Source organism: Takifugu flavidus, chromosome 1 (genome assembly GCF_003711565.1).
Source record: "Takifugu flavidus isolate HTHZ2018 chromosome 1, ASM371156v2, whole genome shotgun sequence".
NCBI lineage: Eukaryota > Metazoa > Chordata > Actinopteri > Tetraodontiformes > Tetraodontidae > Takifugu > Takifugu flavidus.
Window position 1 is genome coordinate 23,570,409 of NC_079520.1, and position 17,580 is coordinate 23,587,988.

Genomic DNA, 17,580 nt, shown 5'->3' on the forward strand with positions numbered 1-17,580 from the left:
TAAATACAGCAAAAACCAATGGAAACCATGAAATTATTCCTCACACTGAAAACACATCAAGCTGAAAAAGCTAGGCTGAATGATGGCTGACAAAATAGAGTGCTGGGTCAAGATGATCTTGGAGTTCAATAGAATTGCCGAGAAGATGAAGAACTTGCGCACTCAAGGACCCTATGCCTCCCCTTTTCTGTGTCCTCAAGCACAGTCATCATTGCAGACAGCCACGAGGCCTCCTGTGCCTTTCCTGATCTGTGGTATTTGGAAGTCCAACCACAGAGCCTGAATTGTTTTGAGCCTCAGCAAACCGACATCACGAGCAGCGGTAGTTGTTTGTTAAATTCCTTTTTTTTCCTCCAAATTTTTGTTTCGCCCCTGATGCCAAACTGTGGGGTTTTTTTGACCATGTTAGCTAAATCAATCAGCAGCGCGTGAGCACAAATGTGCTGTAGTTTGTCACTGGTTCTGAGGTGGCAATATAAGCAATGCATGTTTTATCAAGTTTAAATAGGACTTAAGTGAACAATACAGCCACTCTTACCCAACAGCTGCTATTCAATCACGAGCACCATATTGTGGTATCTAATCTTGTGTGCTTACAAGGTTCCTGCAGACAGACAGACGCCATCTAGACGTACATATCTCTTAATATCCGAGCATATCTGAGCTGTGGCAGTAAGGCATAATAAAACATTTACACGCCCATCAGTGCAAAGAGGTGACACAGCTCATCTAAGGTTGCACAACTTGTTTTCAGAAATGTGCTCAGAAGTTTCTGACATTCTACAAAAAACCCACTTCTATCACTGTTTGTAGCATCCAGTAGCACGTGTGCTCGACTTTGAATGAGAAATTCAAACTCTAAAGGAGTGAAATGACATTTTACCTGTTTTGGGATCCACGTCTGTCTGTAGGTGAGGTGGGGGGTTCCCCGGTGTGAAGTGCTCATTGCTGTAGGTGATCAGAGGTGTGAGAGGGTGCACATGGTGAGGGTGCTGTACCACTGGAACCTTATTAGACTGAGAGAAAGAGGAAGACAAGAAAGGGGAAACAAAATGGTCGAAGTATTAACATCCAAGTGAAGGGGTCTTTAAGGCTCTTGCCACACAATTACAGCTTGGTCTGCAGGCACTTGGAAACAGGAGCTACAGAATTCTGGGTATCCTTGAGGTGCCAAACCACCAAGCCGCAGTGAAAATAATGTGGTTTGTAATTAAAAACACTTCTGTGGTGTCACTCTGGAATCTGGTAACCCAATCTACATGGCTTTGAGGGGTGCCAGCTCACATTTGGGCCTGATGTGTGATGAGGCACTTTTTTAACCGCAGCTGCAGTGAAGTAATCGATCATGTGTAAACCACAAAATCAAGGCTGCGCGTGCAAATCCAGAGCCATTAGCAGCTCCAGCCAGCTCCCGCTCGTCTCGGCCGCCCCCCTCCTGTTCTCCCCTTTGCCTCATCTATTCCCCTCAGGGTCCAGTTCATGAAGGGTAGGGGTGTATTGTGATAAAAGGGTTAGAAGAGAGGAGGAGGGTCTGAAAATCCATTTCTGCATTTTTGCCAAATTAGTTTTAGCTATGTAATCTTCTCTTTGTGTGCCTAAGTGGTGCAGGCCCCCTTTTTTTCAATTACCCAAAGATTACAGTGGAGCTTTAGGGGTGTGCTGCCGTGGGCCCCTTGTGTTAACCGGAGCTCAGCCTGTCTCATCAGGCCAGAGACAGACACTAACACACGAGCAGTCCCCCGACCACAAGATAACCAGATTAGAGCAGCGCTGTCGATTATGCTGGTGGAAGAGGCTGCTCTCGCCTCTTTACCCACACGTCCTTATCCTGCCCTCGGCAGTCAAAGAAGCAGCACTAATCAGGCTTATCATAACATGCTTGATATGTTTGGGGGGGGCACACCAATGTGAGTGTACACTCAATCTTTCTCATAGGCCATACACCTCATTAGTGACTTATATGTATACACTTAAAAAAAAGTGTATACATATATATACTCACACACACACACACTGTGGCGCACTGTGATAGACTTAACATAAATGAGACTAGACATTGGTGGGGGGGGGCAAACCTGAGTTGTTGCCCAATGCTCATTGGCAAAACAAATAAAAAGCCTTGGAGGTAGTGCAGGACAAATGCTACAAGCTAATTATCTTTGTGAGTTCAGGCCAAATACACTGACGGTCCATTTAGAGACACTTGCTAAAAAGCCACAGTGCACTTGAATTTGTCCATCTGTACGGCCTCGCGCAAGCTTGGCCACCTAGACCTAAATCCAGCATTGGCGCTAGTGGGGAACTGGAGGGGGTGGGGGGCATTCCCTATTGCCGTGGTCCCAATGAAAGATTAATGAACCCCAGCAGAACTCCAGGGAGGCAGAGAGACTCTTGGGACTCATTCACAGCCCTGAGCTGAAAAGGCTACGGAGGCGAGGAGGAGAGCGGGGTTGAGGAGGGGCGTATGTGTGTTTGCGTGTAGGGGGTGGGTGGAAAGGGATTCATTAAAAAGAAACATAAACCTCCTCGCTGCGTGGAGGCTCCCAATCTGAGCAGCACATGTAGAATAGATGCAAAAAAAAGAAAGAAAAAAGAACGGGTGTAAAAAACAAAAAACACTGAGGATTTAGATGGGGGGGGTTGTGACAATTGATGAGTCTGCAGCTGAATGCTAGAAGGTGGCTCTGTCTTCCAACCCTCTCTTGTCCCACTGCTATCTTCACCTCCTAACCTCCTCCTCCATAACTCCTCGCTCCTCCCTGGGGTAATGATGTGAAAGAATGTTGTCAATCCTTCATCTCTTGGTGCTGAGAAGCTTTAGTGACCATTTAAAAGAATTCTTTTGTCCAGGGGCCTCAGCCATTCAGAAGACAGTTCAAAATGTCCAACCACTGAGTCCACATTTAGACGGAGGGCGTCACACAGGGTGCATGTGGCTGAGAGAGGGAGGGGATGACAGACAGAGCTCGAAGGCAGCTGATTTACATCAGTCACTTGCGGTTGAAAAGTGTCCATCCAACCTCGAAAGCGAGGCAAACGGGAACCTTCAGGACTCAAAGGAGGCGATGTGGCCAAAACTTTGCTGTATCCATATAAGATTTGGTTACCGACTTCAGATCGAGCAATATAAAATTGATTAGCATTGCTCCCGCCAACTACCACTTTCAAGTCTCTGGAGAACTTCATAAGTGGCCTAGCTGAGCGGTTTCAGAGGTGGAAATAATATTGACATTTTCCAAGCAGTTATTTATTTACCACTGGGTAGAGCCAGCCACCCAACAGAAACTGGCTGAATGTGAAACAAACATGACGAAAATAAGATATCTTAGTAAACCTGATGTTTTCGCCAATGTCGTCTTCAGATTTACCTGCTTTTCCTTCTACTCATTTTAACATGCCTTCTGAACACATTTGCAACAGATCCATTTTGTGTCCCATTGACGTCAAGGCAGGACCTGGTGGTCCCCACAAAAAGAAAGGCCAGCACCTGTCCCACCCCCGTGCCCGACGTGGGACAATACAAGTCCAGGGGTAGTTCTACATGACGCTCTTAAGCCACGCGGACCCCACAGAGATTAGGAGAAACAAAAGCACGCAACGTGGGAGGCTCGGCTCTTTACAAAAGCCAGGGGAAAATAAAGAACACTTCCTGCCCTGACACCCCCACTGGTTTGCATCCTTCCCACCACCTCCGTCATTACAACAAACAAATATAGAAGAAAAAGTCCTCTGTAGTCACGGCTGTGATGCTCAAGCCGAAAAAAGAAACTTTGCACTCATAAGACCCCGCAGAAGAATCTCAGAGCACAAACATCAATAAGCAGCACATTGACTCCTTCCGTATCCAGGACACATACGGCGCCTGCTGCTGTGAAAGGCCAGCGCTGTGAAGTGCAGGCAGCACATTTAAGAAGAGCAGACACAAACGGAACATTTGGCTCCTCCGACGAAGTTGTTAGTATTGTCTCGGCTCTATTCTTTCCCACCTCTTCTATGCATCGATAGCGTCACAGTTAAAAAAAGGCCTATTGTCTGCAATACTTTTACACCAATTTGTCTACATATATATATTTGAAAACCACAATCTTGTCATCAACCAGCATGTCTTCAAAGTAAAATGTTTTCTATATTAACTGGTAAGAGAAGTGTTTGGGACTTGGACAAATAAAGGAGGTTTTGAAACATCTCTGGAGAGAATGTGGGGGGGTGTCAGGGGGTGAGGAGGCAGCTGAGGGGTTGAGAAGGTGACAGCAGGACAGAGTGAAACAAAGCTGGAGGGGGAGACAGAGAGGTGGAGGCCGGACAGGAAAAAGCTGTTGGCCTTGCATTTCCGCTTGGTGGCACCTCGCAGGGCCAATTTGAGCCCTAAATGTAAAGGTGGTGACCTTGTGGCCCCAGGGGGCGGCTGGGTGTGAGGGCTGGAGTCTCCGTCTCTCTGCTTTATGTCATGATATGATGAGTTGTCACAACAGCTCGCGGGGTGCTAATGAGCTGTAGTGAGGCCAGGGCAGGGGAAGGGAAGCCAGCAACAGAGGAGCAAGACATGCGGATGACAGTGCGGTGATGGATGGAGGGTCCCTCTCAGACCTCCAAATTCCACAGCAAGCAGAAAAATCTGCCGGAGCATGCAAGTGGCCCACATCCAAGGCACATCAAAAAATAAATAAAAAAATAAACTCTACACAACCACTAGAGAAAGCGTCATAAGCTGTGCACACGTATTCGCATGTGCGCGTTGATTTGAGCGAAAACATCAATTGCCCCGAAGCCGGCTCAGTCAATCATCCCATACCATTTCCATTCCGACTTGTTGAAATGTGTTTATACCCACAACTGTTTTTTTTTCCCCTATAAGGGGAGCAGAGTGCCCCCTTCAGGCTAAAGAGCCTCGTCTCTACGTGGAGCTGATACCGTACCAAACCTGCGCGCTCACACACACACACACACACACACACACACACACACACACACACACATTAGTAGCCCTTAGAAAAATCTATCCTTCGGATTCCACCCGACAATCTAAAGGAATGCTCAGAGATTAACGTTGATGGAATATGAAATTCTCTGACAAATTAAAGGCTTATCAGAGCCCAGATCCTCCAGCATGCCACACTGATTTTTAAAAAAAAACCTGCTATATTTCAGAATTAATATTTCTTGGTTAATCATTAGCACAATATAGAGAACCTGGGAATTATGGAGGAGGAGCGAAGGGATTTTAAAAGCAGATATGGAGGTGTTGATCAGTTTTCTCTTGCAGTGAAGATGCATCTCTGAGGGCTAGGGGCTCCTGAGACCACAGTATATTTAAAAGTTAATCTATTCACTTTGCTGCAGTGACACGCCGACTGCTTGATCACAGCGAGGAACAAAAATATTATGTGGGCCAGAGCCTTTGCTCCCCATCCTACTGCTCTCTTCGCTGGCACTCAAGTCGTTCCGTCACCGTTTATTTTCGCTTCCCATCTTTGATAGTCGGCACATCAAATAGAATGGAAGAAAGGACACATTGCGGATATGTCAGGGATAAATACGACGGCGCGCACAAATAGTTTAAATATGAAGTGCTGTTTGGCGGCAACTGTTGTATTCTGTATTCGACAAATCGCCTCTTAAGGAACGTGTAAACACCCTCTTGAGCTCTCATACCTGAGTTAAAGGGGCTTCTCCAAGAGGTGATATTGTGTAACAGCGTTAAGAGCCAGACTGAATTCTGCCTTTTGAAATGCAATCAGCCCCCCAGAATTATATCTGAAAGCCGAGCGATTACGAATTTGAATAGGACGTCGACATTAACAAAGGACTATGTTAATATCGTGCAGGTTATTGAAATCTTATTTAACATTTTAAGACACAAGCCCCATCAAGTCCTGTTTTGTTGAGTAAATTATTTCCCTCTCCAGAGAATCTCTTTTTTTTTGGGGGGGGGGGAGTACTGAATCTTAAAAATCAATCTGCAAGTGCAGTTATGACATTTATTATTCAGGCCTCTCAGGCTTTTAGGTGCTGCACACACGTAAACAAAACTTTTCCAGAGAGGAGATTGTTTTATCAGATGTCCGAAGCTCTCGCCGTCCAAATATCTGCTCCCTCCACCCTAACAACAACCTGTCAGAGTGAGAGAAACAGAGAAGACGAGAGGTAGCCGTGCAGTTACTCACCCAGCTGCTCAGACTGAGGGGCCAGCGGGCCACCTGCTGGAGGAGAGAAAGCCAGGGGCCCAGAACTCCTAACTTGGCTCCCATCTCCTCCAGCTTGATTCCACGGGTACATGACCCCTGCGGTCCCACCCTTGCCCCCGTCTCCTCCTCCTTCCACCTCCAGATTCTCCTTCTCTCTCTACACTAGGGAGAAGATCTTTTGCTTCTCTTGGCCGCTTCTCCACCTTCTTTGTCTGTTTCCTTCACTGTGCGCGACTTTTTCGTGGCGTACGTGTGGGCTCACCGTCCCCTCCTGTCTCTGCACCTGGCCCTGCTAATCATTGTTGCCCAGGTTCTCTGAGGTCTAGTTTCTGGTACGCAGTCGCCATAGTCTTCAATTTAAAATGGTTAAATCAATCCTCCAATCTAACCACAGCAGGCCCCGCGGACTCCTCTTCTTTCTAGGTCAAAGTTTTTACGCCGATGACAATAAGTACGAGTGATTCATACAGAGAAGGAGAAATTACTCGGAGCAGATGTTCAGAACTGCACAGCTCTACCTACGAGCAAAAAATATATATGAACTCACAAACACACACACACACACTTACAAAATCAGTTATTACCCAAATCCCTGCTGGACGTTGGTTCTGTATGTGCTTCTCAGGGTATGTGTGTGTATGTGTGTGTGGGCTCTGCTGTGCCTCCAGGATGCCCAGAGACCAACTGGCAGCTTGAAACGCTTTGGCTACAAGGTAAAGTGAGCGGGGTGAGAGATGGAGACAAAGAGGAGGGAGAGAGAGAGAGAGAGAGAGAGAGCGAGAGAGAAGAAAAAGAAAGGCAACAGGACACAAGAACACACACAAAAGGAGGGCAGGCTCAGCAAAGTGTGGCCAACAGTCACTTTACCTTTGTGATGCTGACAGTCCCCTCTTCATACCCACTTTGCGAGGGGGGTAAACCAAAAGGAGAGGGAGAGAAAGTCTTCACTCTGACACGCACCTTTCGCCGCACTCCTTTTTGTGTCCCCTCCCCTCCCTCGCGCATTTTTTTGAACAATACCTTAGAGCGGAGAACAATTCTTCTCTTAACTCCCACCCCCCCCGATTCCGTCTCCATTCAAGGTTCATGTGAACAAGGCCTCAAGCCCCTCCTCGCCATCCTCAACTCCCCGCTGTTCTCTCTGCAACTATTTCGCCTTCAAATCTATTATACGTGCGAAGAGCGAAGTCAAACGACAGGCTTTGCACGGTCACGACTTCCTCCAACAGGCGTGTGCAAATTCCACTGATCTGCTGCCTGTCCGTGCGCGCACACACACCTACAGACAAGCTGGAACGCTCGGGAATTTCATCAAACATTCACCGTCTTATTTTTAGATAATAATAAATGAAGCATTTTCCAAAAATTTCTTTAATTTTTTTAAATAGCTAGTAAAAAAAAACCCTCTTCATTTCCACCTGAACTATTATCTTTTTTTAATTATTATTTTCAAATTAAAGAATGGGCAATAAATGCAGATTTCAAAACTTAGATTAAATAAATATTTTCCAGTTTTGGCATCGGATTTATTTTTATTTTTAACATCCTATAAAATTAGCACAGTTGTGTTTTGTTTTTTTTAACGACCTGGACCCCGATAATTACCCTGACAAATTAAATATTTATAGTGCCCATGTCAAACCAGTCCACTTTCATTTATTTTGAAGCAGATAATATAAGAAGAAAAGGAAATAACTGATCAGATTTAACTGTTTTTTGGCTAAAAAAAATAAAATTAAATGCAGATAAAAAAAAATCAAATTTAAAAGTTCGCAGTAGTTAAATAAGAGCCCCTTTTCTAAACACACCATGACTGTATTTTTTTCTTCTTCCTCTTTTCTGCTGTATTCGCTCTGGCTGTCTGTCACTGATGGGACGCCGCTCTTCCCCTGGCCTGCAGCAAGGAGTCCCAAGGCCCTTAAAGCCAAAACAAAGCCCTGGGAATGTCCCTTACACAGCCCGGACAATAACACGGGGGCTTCGGTTTGACAAGTAAAAGAGGTCCGACAAGGCGGTGGCTAATTGCCTTCCCTCCCTCCATTGAGGGGGCCTGCCACACTCCTGCCATCTCCTTTTGTCCCACGTGCACTTTCTTAAGTACACTGCCAGTTCACCAGCAAGTGATGGACAGCTCCCAATCACAGAGCCACAATGGCATCAATGCCAAAAGAGAGCAAAGAGGTGGTGGTGGTGGTGGTGGGGGGGCAATACGCCACTGTCTGAAATGTTAGCGCGAGATCCACAAATGCATGACACCCCCCCCCCCAAAAAAAACAAAAAATTAAAAAAAAATCTTCTGCAAAATAAACCAAATTCAAACTTTGCGAAAATTAAAATAAAATAAAAACAAATGCTTTTCATAATAAAACCACCCGCTTGCTTATCTTACTTTAGGGCAACTGTAAATAAACTGCTCATAATCAGGTTATTCATAAAAATAATATCCAGGTTTTAAAACAAAATCTTCGATATTACACATCAAGTGCGATTTAGAAGCACCGAAGCTCACAGCAGATTAGACATGCACTTAAAACGGCTTAAACTTAAATACAAGAAATAATATTCTAAATTGTTCTAAATGGAACAATCAGCAATCAATAGGATTCAATATAATTGCTTTTTAATATAAATAATATTAAAAATGAATGCAATTTGTTTTGATGTACTACAATAATCCACCCCTGTCAGGCTGTCAAGACAAAGCAATCAAACGCTGCCTTTCATTATCTAAATTGTCAAACTGTCACTTAGCAACATAAGTGTTATAAATTACCAAAAAAGCCCAGGAAAAATATCAGTGAATAAAGCCACCCCAAACACAATATTCAAGCAAAACATGCAGCGTGAAAACAAGAGGAAGAATAATTAAAACGTGGAAAAGTCTTACCATTTAAAAGAGCTGTATTTGTGATGCTGCTCGGTTCCTGGTTAAAACAAGCATGCTGGCACTCGTGGTAGTGCACAGACTCCAAGCAGACTCCCACCACCATGTCAGCCACTAATCCACTGGGGGGCAGCACCTCGTCTACGGCAGCCCCCCTCGCCAAAGCCCGATGGGCTAAGCCGATAAGACAGAACGGCCGAAGGACCGGGCGAGAGCCAAGGTATGCTGGAGCGACTCGGCACCGTAGGTCCGACGGAGGAGAGAGACGGCCAGAGCTGGTTGTTCCCTCTCAGCCCCCTCATGATTTCAGACAAACAGGCAGGCTCCGCTGCTCTCCTCCGCATCTGAACGGGACTCCCTCTTTCCCCCTCGCCCATCTTCATATCCCCCCCAATAAGCTCTTTTGTGTCCATCTCTTTCTTTGATAAGTTGAAAGAACAACAAAAAGAGGGGAAAAAAGAGAAAGGCTTTCATTCAGCGGCTTGGCAGACATAAAGGTGGTGAAGTGCCGTCTATAGGAGTTGCCCTAACTTGGCTAAACTCAAGCAGCGGGGTGTCTCTCGTCATGTCATTAATCCCCACAACTAGCCACGCTCCATTCACCACTAGTCACACTAAATTAAACACAAAATTAAAAGAAAAAACACACACAAACACAAACGGCAGCCATAAAAACCCGATAAGTTAAAAAAAAGAAAAAGGCGCAGTTTGGATTCCGATCCGGGGCAACGCGGAGGCGCAGCCACACTGCCCCTCAGTCCAGCCCGTCGGTCGCCCAAATTTCCCGCACAAGCAGCGGGGGGAAAAAACAGCCATGCAAAATACAACCTGAAACATTTATCACCAAGGATGCTTGGCCGGCACGGCATCGCAGCCTTCGCGCCTCCGAGTCGCCCACCCGAAGCCTTGTAAGAGGAGTGAGAAAAAAAAGAGCTGGAGCTCCAGAGCCAAACCTGCCAGACACTGAACTGACTTCAACACTTAAAAAAAAAAAAGTAAAAATACCAATAAATGGACACAAGCCCTGTGTGGTGCTCAGGAGAGCTGGCAACAGAAAATTCAACCCGGCCAACTGGTGGCTTGAAGAGAGGAAGCCCACTCTTAAAGCCGTGATCCGACCATCCACTATACCACCGCTGTGAGCCTTTTAACCACAGTAGAAAAAAAATGACTATTGATCTTCAAATAGCGATAATTGAAAAGATCAAAAAGATTAAACAAAAAAAAAATTGAGAATGTGCTGACTTACCATCTTACGCTCCGTTTTGTCGTAGCTTTTTGTTTAAATTTTAAAAAAATGCTCAAAGATGCAGCATTGGAGGTGTCAAATATTTGTAGCCGCCTCTTGATCGTATTACTTCCACAGTCCTGGTTTCCAATGCGTCTGAACTTTTTCCCTTTCTCTTTTATTTTGTTTGTGGTACCTAGCCTTTTTTTCCCCCTGCTTAAGACTTTAAAAGCCTTCAGCTCAGTAAAGCAGCACAAATTATCTTGCCACCTTGCTCAGCTCTGATGCTTTGGCCGCTAACTTTGGAAGGCCCTTTACTACTGCATCAAAATTAGCATTGTCAAAGCAGTTAATGAATATTAATATTGTATTTGTCATTGGAGCTGGCCCATTGCTGAACTCCAAGTCATCCATCAGGGACAAGATTAAGCACACAATTATTTCTGACTGACAGGGACCAAATCTGGAAGATTTTTTTTTTCCCTCCAACAATTTAAAGAAAAAGACACAGCATCATCTTAAGGTACCTCCCATGAGACGAGACAAGATTAATACACTTTTAATGAAGCAAGATTTCTTGGTGCATGAACAGCAGGAACCTTAAGAAAAAAAAAGGTTGAAGAATATAGAAATATTGTAAGTCATAATTTTAAATGTCTTATTAAAGATTTAAATCAGACATTAAAAATTATTTTGGCGACAGGAGACGAAAAATTTCAAAGAACAGGTTTTTTTTTGATGAATGATGTCTTTTCTTTCTTTTTTTTTAAAGATCAGAATACACCATTTTACCATCGTTGGAATAGTTAGCGAATTAAACAGCGCTTTGAACAAAGGCGGCACTCAATTTAACATGAAACATTCATTAAAAAAATAAAAAGAGAGCGCGAGACACCCAGGACCTCCAGCAGTCTCAGCAGTGCCCGGCGAAGCACGGACCGCTGAGGACCACACAGGCAGCCTCCATCAGCACCACCCGCTGCATCCTGGAGCGCTCTCCCGGCTCCCGTTACTCACAGAAAAAGCTCCCCGCGCGCGCAGCAGCTCTCTCAGCCCTGGCACGCTGCACAATTTCCCAGACACGAAACAATGTGCAATTTTTACAGATATATCATCAGCAATGATACAAGTTATACAGGTTATTTAGGGAACGATTTCCCAAATATGGGACGGGGGGGAAATAAGAACGTCCAATCGTCCCCTCGTCTGTGCCCAAATTTTTTTATGCCGCTGTCCCAATTTTTGGATTTTTCACATATAGTAAATTCTAAGCAACACATCAGCAAATCTCCAAAGCAGCCATCGTTAATCTTTCCAGAATCATCTTATCCGTCGCTTAGTTTGGACTGGAGCTTTGCTCGGGACAATTAAACATTTTTTTTCCCGTCCTTCGGAAGAACAATCACAGAATAAAGAGGACGGAGTTGTAGAGGTTGCACATAAAAATGACAGATGTGGGGCACTAATGCTAGCAGCCCAGTAAATCGGTGTGAGCGCGGGGGTCAAGCTGCGAGCTCACCTTGGAGCGCCGGGCCCCTGCCGACCACCCTGCCGGCTCCCTAATACCATTAGCAACCCTTAGATGAACATATTAAATTGGACTTTTGTTCTCCAGTCCAGCCTCACTGGTGTCACAGAACCAAATGCAGATGGCGCCGGTCCTTTCTGAAAAGAATAGCGCCCGAAAGAAAGCGCTCCGACGTCCCTGCTCGCCAAGTAACGCCGCCGATGCTGAGATATTTTACCGCGGCCAATTGCCATTTATTCTCAACATAGTTACTTAATTTTTTTTACTCACATTTATCTGAATTTACAAATAATTCAATTTCAAGTTAAGGCAAATACAAATTTTTGCCCTCTTTAATAAAAAAAAATGTATAGAATTTCAGCCATCAAATGTATCTCCTTTAAAAATAAAATAAAATCTGATTTTAGAAAATTATTTTTAACAAGATGTTTGTCTCAAATAGAAGAAAAAAACGCACCGTAGCTCAGAATGTAATTTAAAAGATAAATAAAATTATAAAAGTGAAAAATACAAAAGGCAGCTGTAAATTCAAACAGCTGTTTAAGATGGCTGTAGATTTTAATTAAAATGAATGAATGATTAGGGACTATAAATGGTTTATTAAATGTTTGCAGGGTCCACTGTGAAAACAGGCACCCAACACACAATCGCATGGCTGCTTAATTCGAGCTGAAAGCCTAAAACAAGTCCAATCTAGGTGAGGAGCAGAGGAGGGAAGAGAGGGAGCGGAGCAGGCAGCTCTGAGGCCCAGCGTGATCACATCAACGCTGGTATCAAATTAACTCTCTGACTTTGAAACTTATTGATCTGCTATTAAGACACTAGTGAACTTGATGAAGTGAGTGCTGTAGGTGACTCTGGGACTTCAAAGTATCGCACCCGCCACATAAAACAAGCCACTTTGATCCCCGTTCTGCTCCTCGGATCTGTAGAGTGGGGCTTCAGAGGAACCCCGAATTCTCCTCTACTCTCTTCTCCCACTCACCCGAAGGCCCGGGCTCACTCGAGCTCTGCCTTTTCCCTTTCCGCGCCTGCTGATGCCCCGCGAGCCGGCAAAGCGCCTGTGCTACACACTGTTCGATTGCGGCGCGTCTTTCGGAGCAGTCAGCAAGTTGAGATCATATTCAGCTACGCCAGTGCGGACAGATCCCCTCACTGATTCTCGAAGAGACGATAAAAAACGCAGCGCGCACAAACGTGCAGAAAATGCAATGTGATGTCAAAACAACCGGTGGAATAAGGCGGCAATCTAAGCGCACTGGCATTAAAATTCAATGCCGATAAGAAAGATCTTCACGCTGAATACGGCATGTAATAAGGTCGGCGATGAGAGAGACAATGCAGAGTGTGAGATAGCGCTACCATTGTGCGGCGAATGCATCCCCCTCTTTGCTTAAGGCAACTCTTCCCACTACATTAAATACTGTGTGCTGCCAATCACACCTGCCTATTTTTCATTTTGTGCCACTGGGTGGAGGTAGTAGTTAATATTTTCAACTTGCGATGCATCGCTGGAACACTGGGAATCTCCGCTGAGCCACTCGATACTTCCGTAACGCCATCGTGGGACAAATGCGAGACAATTTTAAGAAAGAACAACAATAAACGGTCCATCTCTTCTACCTCTCTGCAACAAGACAGGCTCCAAGAAGAAGAAGGAACATCTCAGGCTCTCCACTGAGCTGCTAACTTAGCAAGAGAGGAAAATAAATATTAACGGCTAAATTAATCATCGGCAGGACAGTGTTTGCGCTCAGGCTCCAGTGCTCAAAAGCAGTGTGTGTGTGCGCGCGTGTGTGTCACTCGGAGCGCAGGGCTAAGCTGCATCTGTTTAATTAAGAGGGGTAAAGCAGATGACAAATGCGAGACAGTTAAACATTTAATGTGTGCTTATCTCCCCCTCATTTATTTAGTTGGGAGAGATTCAGAGTGGGTGGCGATTAAGAGTGATGCGCGCGGCAAAACTGGCGGAATTAGAACGCAGCCCTGCGTGCCGTGACAAGGCAGCACGCAACGTTCAGCCGTTTGCTGACAATTGTTTTGACGTTTTTGCAACTTAATTCTGTTTGATAAAAAAAAGGGGGGGGAAAGGATTACGTGATAAATCAAATAAGCAGATTCTGCAGAACAGCTGTTTGGAAAAAAACAAAAAAAAAGAGCTTTAACAAATTCCAATGTAGCAATTTTAGCAGTCGAAAATGTCAAAATAAAGCAGGCAATTAAAAATGCAACTGTCAAGATTCTACATTCTCCTCTGTTTCACCTGACAACGATTGCATTTTTTTTCCCTCCGAGGATGATCTCTATTGTATATCTGGTGTTGATGCACATTGCCTAAAGTCAATGTCAAATCCCAGCGCCAACAGTCCCACAATAAAAATAAAAAAAAAGAAAGAAACAGAACAGAACAGTGCCCGCGGCACACAAATCCCTTTACTCAACACACTCGCAATATATCACCCAAAGTTATCGCTTCCAATGTGACAATGTTAAAATGAAAAACAACAAAAAAATAATACGATTTTAGACACACACAAAGGAAAGATAGAAGGTGAGAGACAGAACGGGTGTTGGGGTGAAGGGACGGATGGTGTGGATGGGGTGAAAGAGAGAGAGGTGCTGCAGCTAAAAAAAAATGCAAAAAAAAAATAAATAAATGAAAAGGGGGGAAGAGAGAAAAAGAAGAAAAGGAAGAAGGTGGTGGGGGAGGAAGAGAAGAAGGGAGGAGAGAGGGAGAGAGAGAGGGAGAAAAAAAAAGCCCTGTGCCACGAGCATATATAAGAGAAACCTTCACCAATTAGTGGGGAGAAACAGGAGAGGGAGCTGCCGCCGCGTCGGCACTCAAAGAGCCGGGCCTCGCGGCGAAGCTGTCATGTCGGCAGGATTGATCAACAGGCCTGCTATTTCTAATGGCATGTTGTCATGAAGCTGCAGCCATGGGGAGCCACCTGCCTTGGTCCTCGCACGGCACTCGCTCTGTGTGTGTGTGTGTGTGCGCGCGCGTATGCACGAGCGGGGTGTGTTTGTGTGCATGAAAGATGGGGATGGGGATGGGGGGGTACCGCAGCAGCCATACCTATTCTGTGCCCATATATCTTTTACTAACAATTTAAAAACTGCCTGAAATGCCCCCTCCCCTCCCACTATCTGGCTGTATATCCCGGCTCCTCCTGAAGGTGGGAGACACGTGCCGTCCCGGATTGTTCTTTAACGGCGCTTGGGTAGTACGCTAGCATAGAATCCGACACAAAGGGCGCAAACAATGAGATTTTAGGGAACCTAAATGTACAAAAGTGTTACTGTCGCTAAAGAATTTAGAATGTAATTCAATGTTGTTAATACAATGTAAATATTTGTATGTTTTTTTTACGTTAAATGCAATTACATTTCCGACCACAACAATTAGGCTATTCAAATGAATTACGACAGATTGCTTACATATGAAGAAAAAAAAAGGTAGTAAAAATCTTTACGTTTTATGAAACTGTCCTGCCAAAAGTCACTGCAGGAAAAGGGAAATCCGAATTCGTAGACCGTTTTATTGACATACTTAAAAAGTCGGCCCATAGTATTCTTTAACATAATGCCGTCACAAAAAGCAACTAGGTTTTGGGCCTCGATAATAATAAAAAGTCAAATAAAAGTTACCGAACTTAAAAGTTCAAGGTAGCGCAGGCTACTTGGAGTGTGTGTCACGTACAGTTAACCTTTTTATCGGGCATGCCTGTGGTCTCATCAGTCGATGAAATTCTTCGCCCGCGGCGGTGGCTTAGCCAAGGGACACGGACCAATAGAAAAATATTTCATTGTGTTAGCATTTCAAATGGCGGATGGAGGGTGGAGTGGAGGGCATTTGGAGGGGCGGTGGGGGAAGAAGCTCTAACCGATCGTTGCCAGCGGAATTAATTGCCTTTTCTGAGAATAATGTCCCTTATCCACGATCCTCGGAGGGCCAAACGCGAGCAGAGGCCACTTTTTTTTTTCTTTGGCGTCTTCAAAAACAAGAGCGCTTTGGGGTACTGGCCGTATTAGCGGTTTTAGCTGTGTCTCCTTTTGGCCTGGAAAAATAATCAGAAGCAGTGAACCAAACTAAACTAATCCGTATACCAATTAAAACCGTCGAACCCATTACACCTAACATTTTCAAGAATGCTTTACCTTTTAGTTTAAATTTATAGACAAATGCAAACTAATCGTCAGCGTCGATTACGTGAAAATAATTTTAAGATAATTTGGAAAGTACATCGGCATACCGAATGGCTTTCGGCCAGTGGTCGATAATGGCTCAAGATGGAGTAACCCCGGTGGCTTTTCTATCCCTTTATTTAAGGGGATTTGGGGTTCAGGCTCTGTTACACATCGGCCAAGCATATGCAATGACCCTAACTGTTATTGGTGCATCTTTTAGCTGCATCTTAATCTAACCTTTATAAAGCTCTTTGCCTTTTCAAACTCAAAACAGCATTAACAACGACTATTGTTCGAATGCTGGCAGCCCTGGGAGATGATTCCGCCGAAAAGCCGGACTCGGGCTGAAGCGAGAGCCCTTTGGAAAAACAGCTGCTTACGTACTCCAATCAGTGGGAAACAAAACCAAAATCCCGATTGCTAAGAATGGAAGGGGGGAGGACGGAGGGGGGTTTTTTTTGTCATTTTTATTTGGAGTTGGAGGGAACATCCCAAATGTTCCATCCCTTCATATCGACCTCTACGAGCGTATTCCTGCTAGGTGTCGATTTCATCCCTCAGCAGATGGATGGGCGAATTCGCAGCAGTCCCCATTACACGCCTCTCCTTCGCTCATTGTGAATTCAGTCAACGAAGTCAATCTTATTAACTTCCGCGCCGGTTCACACATGACATTTTCTTCAATTTTCTCGCCGACATCAAAAACATCAATTAGCAGCTCGAAAATGGAAAGGAGCGACTGACGGAGTCCGATAACACCGACTTATTTGAAGCCGAGGGTAAATCTATTCTCCAGTTTTGAATGTGTTCATTACAATTGCGTTTTCAAAGAAGACCTCGAAATAGCAAAGAAATTAAAATTATCTCCTAGAAATGTCCAGAAATTGTTTTTTCCCCCCCTCCCTCTCTTTTTTTAATCCTATGTCTATCGCTCAGCCTCAGTGGATGACACAAAGCATTGTGGTGCTGCATTTTCTGTTCCTCATTAGAACAGATCACAACTCCTATAGCGTAAACCTCGCCGTAACCCGTAAAAATCATTTTAAAAAGGAGTCCAACATTGCTTTAAAAAGAGGTGATAAAGTGGCCTCCCGCTGACCCGCAATTTTAACAAAAATACCAGCCGCTGATAAATGTGCTATCTACTTTTATCCAGTAAGGGGAGCTATTATCAGATTAAAGAAATAAATGCCTTCAAGAAAAATATTACGCTTTTTTGCGGGGGTTATCAATCCTAAAAATCTCTTTATAGAAATATTCATTTCACCTGAAGGCGTAATAAAAATGTTTAAAAGTTACACATTTTAAAGTTCCACCAACTCAGTTTTTATTATCTATTTACCAAACAGTATCCTTATTATGGTTGGAAAATGACTGCATTTAGAAATAAAACAAATTCACTATAATACAAAAATGTTCCCCCATCCATCTCCTACTGCTTTCCCTTGAACAGGGTCCTGAGTAATAGAAAAATGTTAAATAAAAATAAAAATCCATGAACCTAATTTGCATGTGTGTATTTTTGTTATTTTGCTGCATAAATTAGTCAAGATAAAAAAAAAACAAG

General features: G+C 44.3%; 1 protein-coding gene across 26 annotated transcripts in view; it reads right to left on the minus strand.

The window, feature by feature from the left end:
* The window catches only part of tcf7l2 (transcription factor 7 like 2), a 77,637-nt gene that overhangs the window by 14,790 nt on the left and 45,267 nt on the right, over positions 1-17,580 (minus strand). For 25 of the 26 annotated variants that reach the window (XM_057032011.1, XM_057031992.1, XM_057032093.1 and 22 more), the window contains one exon: positions 884-1,016. In XM_057032011.1, coding sequence (XP_056887991.1) covers positions 884-1,016 — 133 coding nt within the window. Of the gene's footprint in view, positions 1-883; positions 1,017-7,052; positions 7,215-17,580 lie in introns of those variants that run through there. The other variant, XM_057032107.1, reaches the window with a different exon arrangement.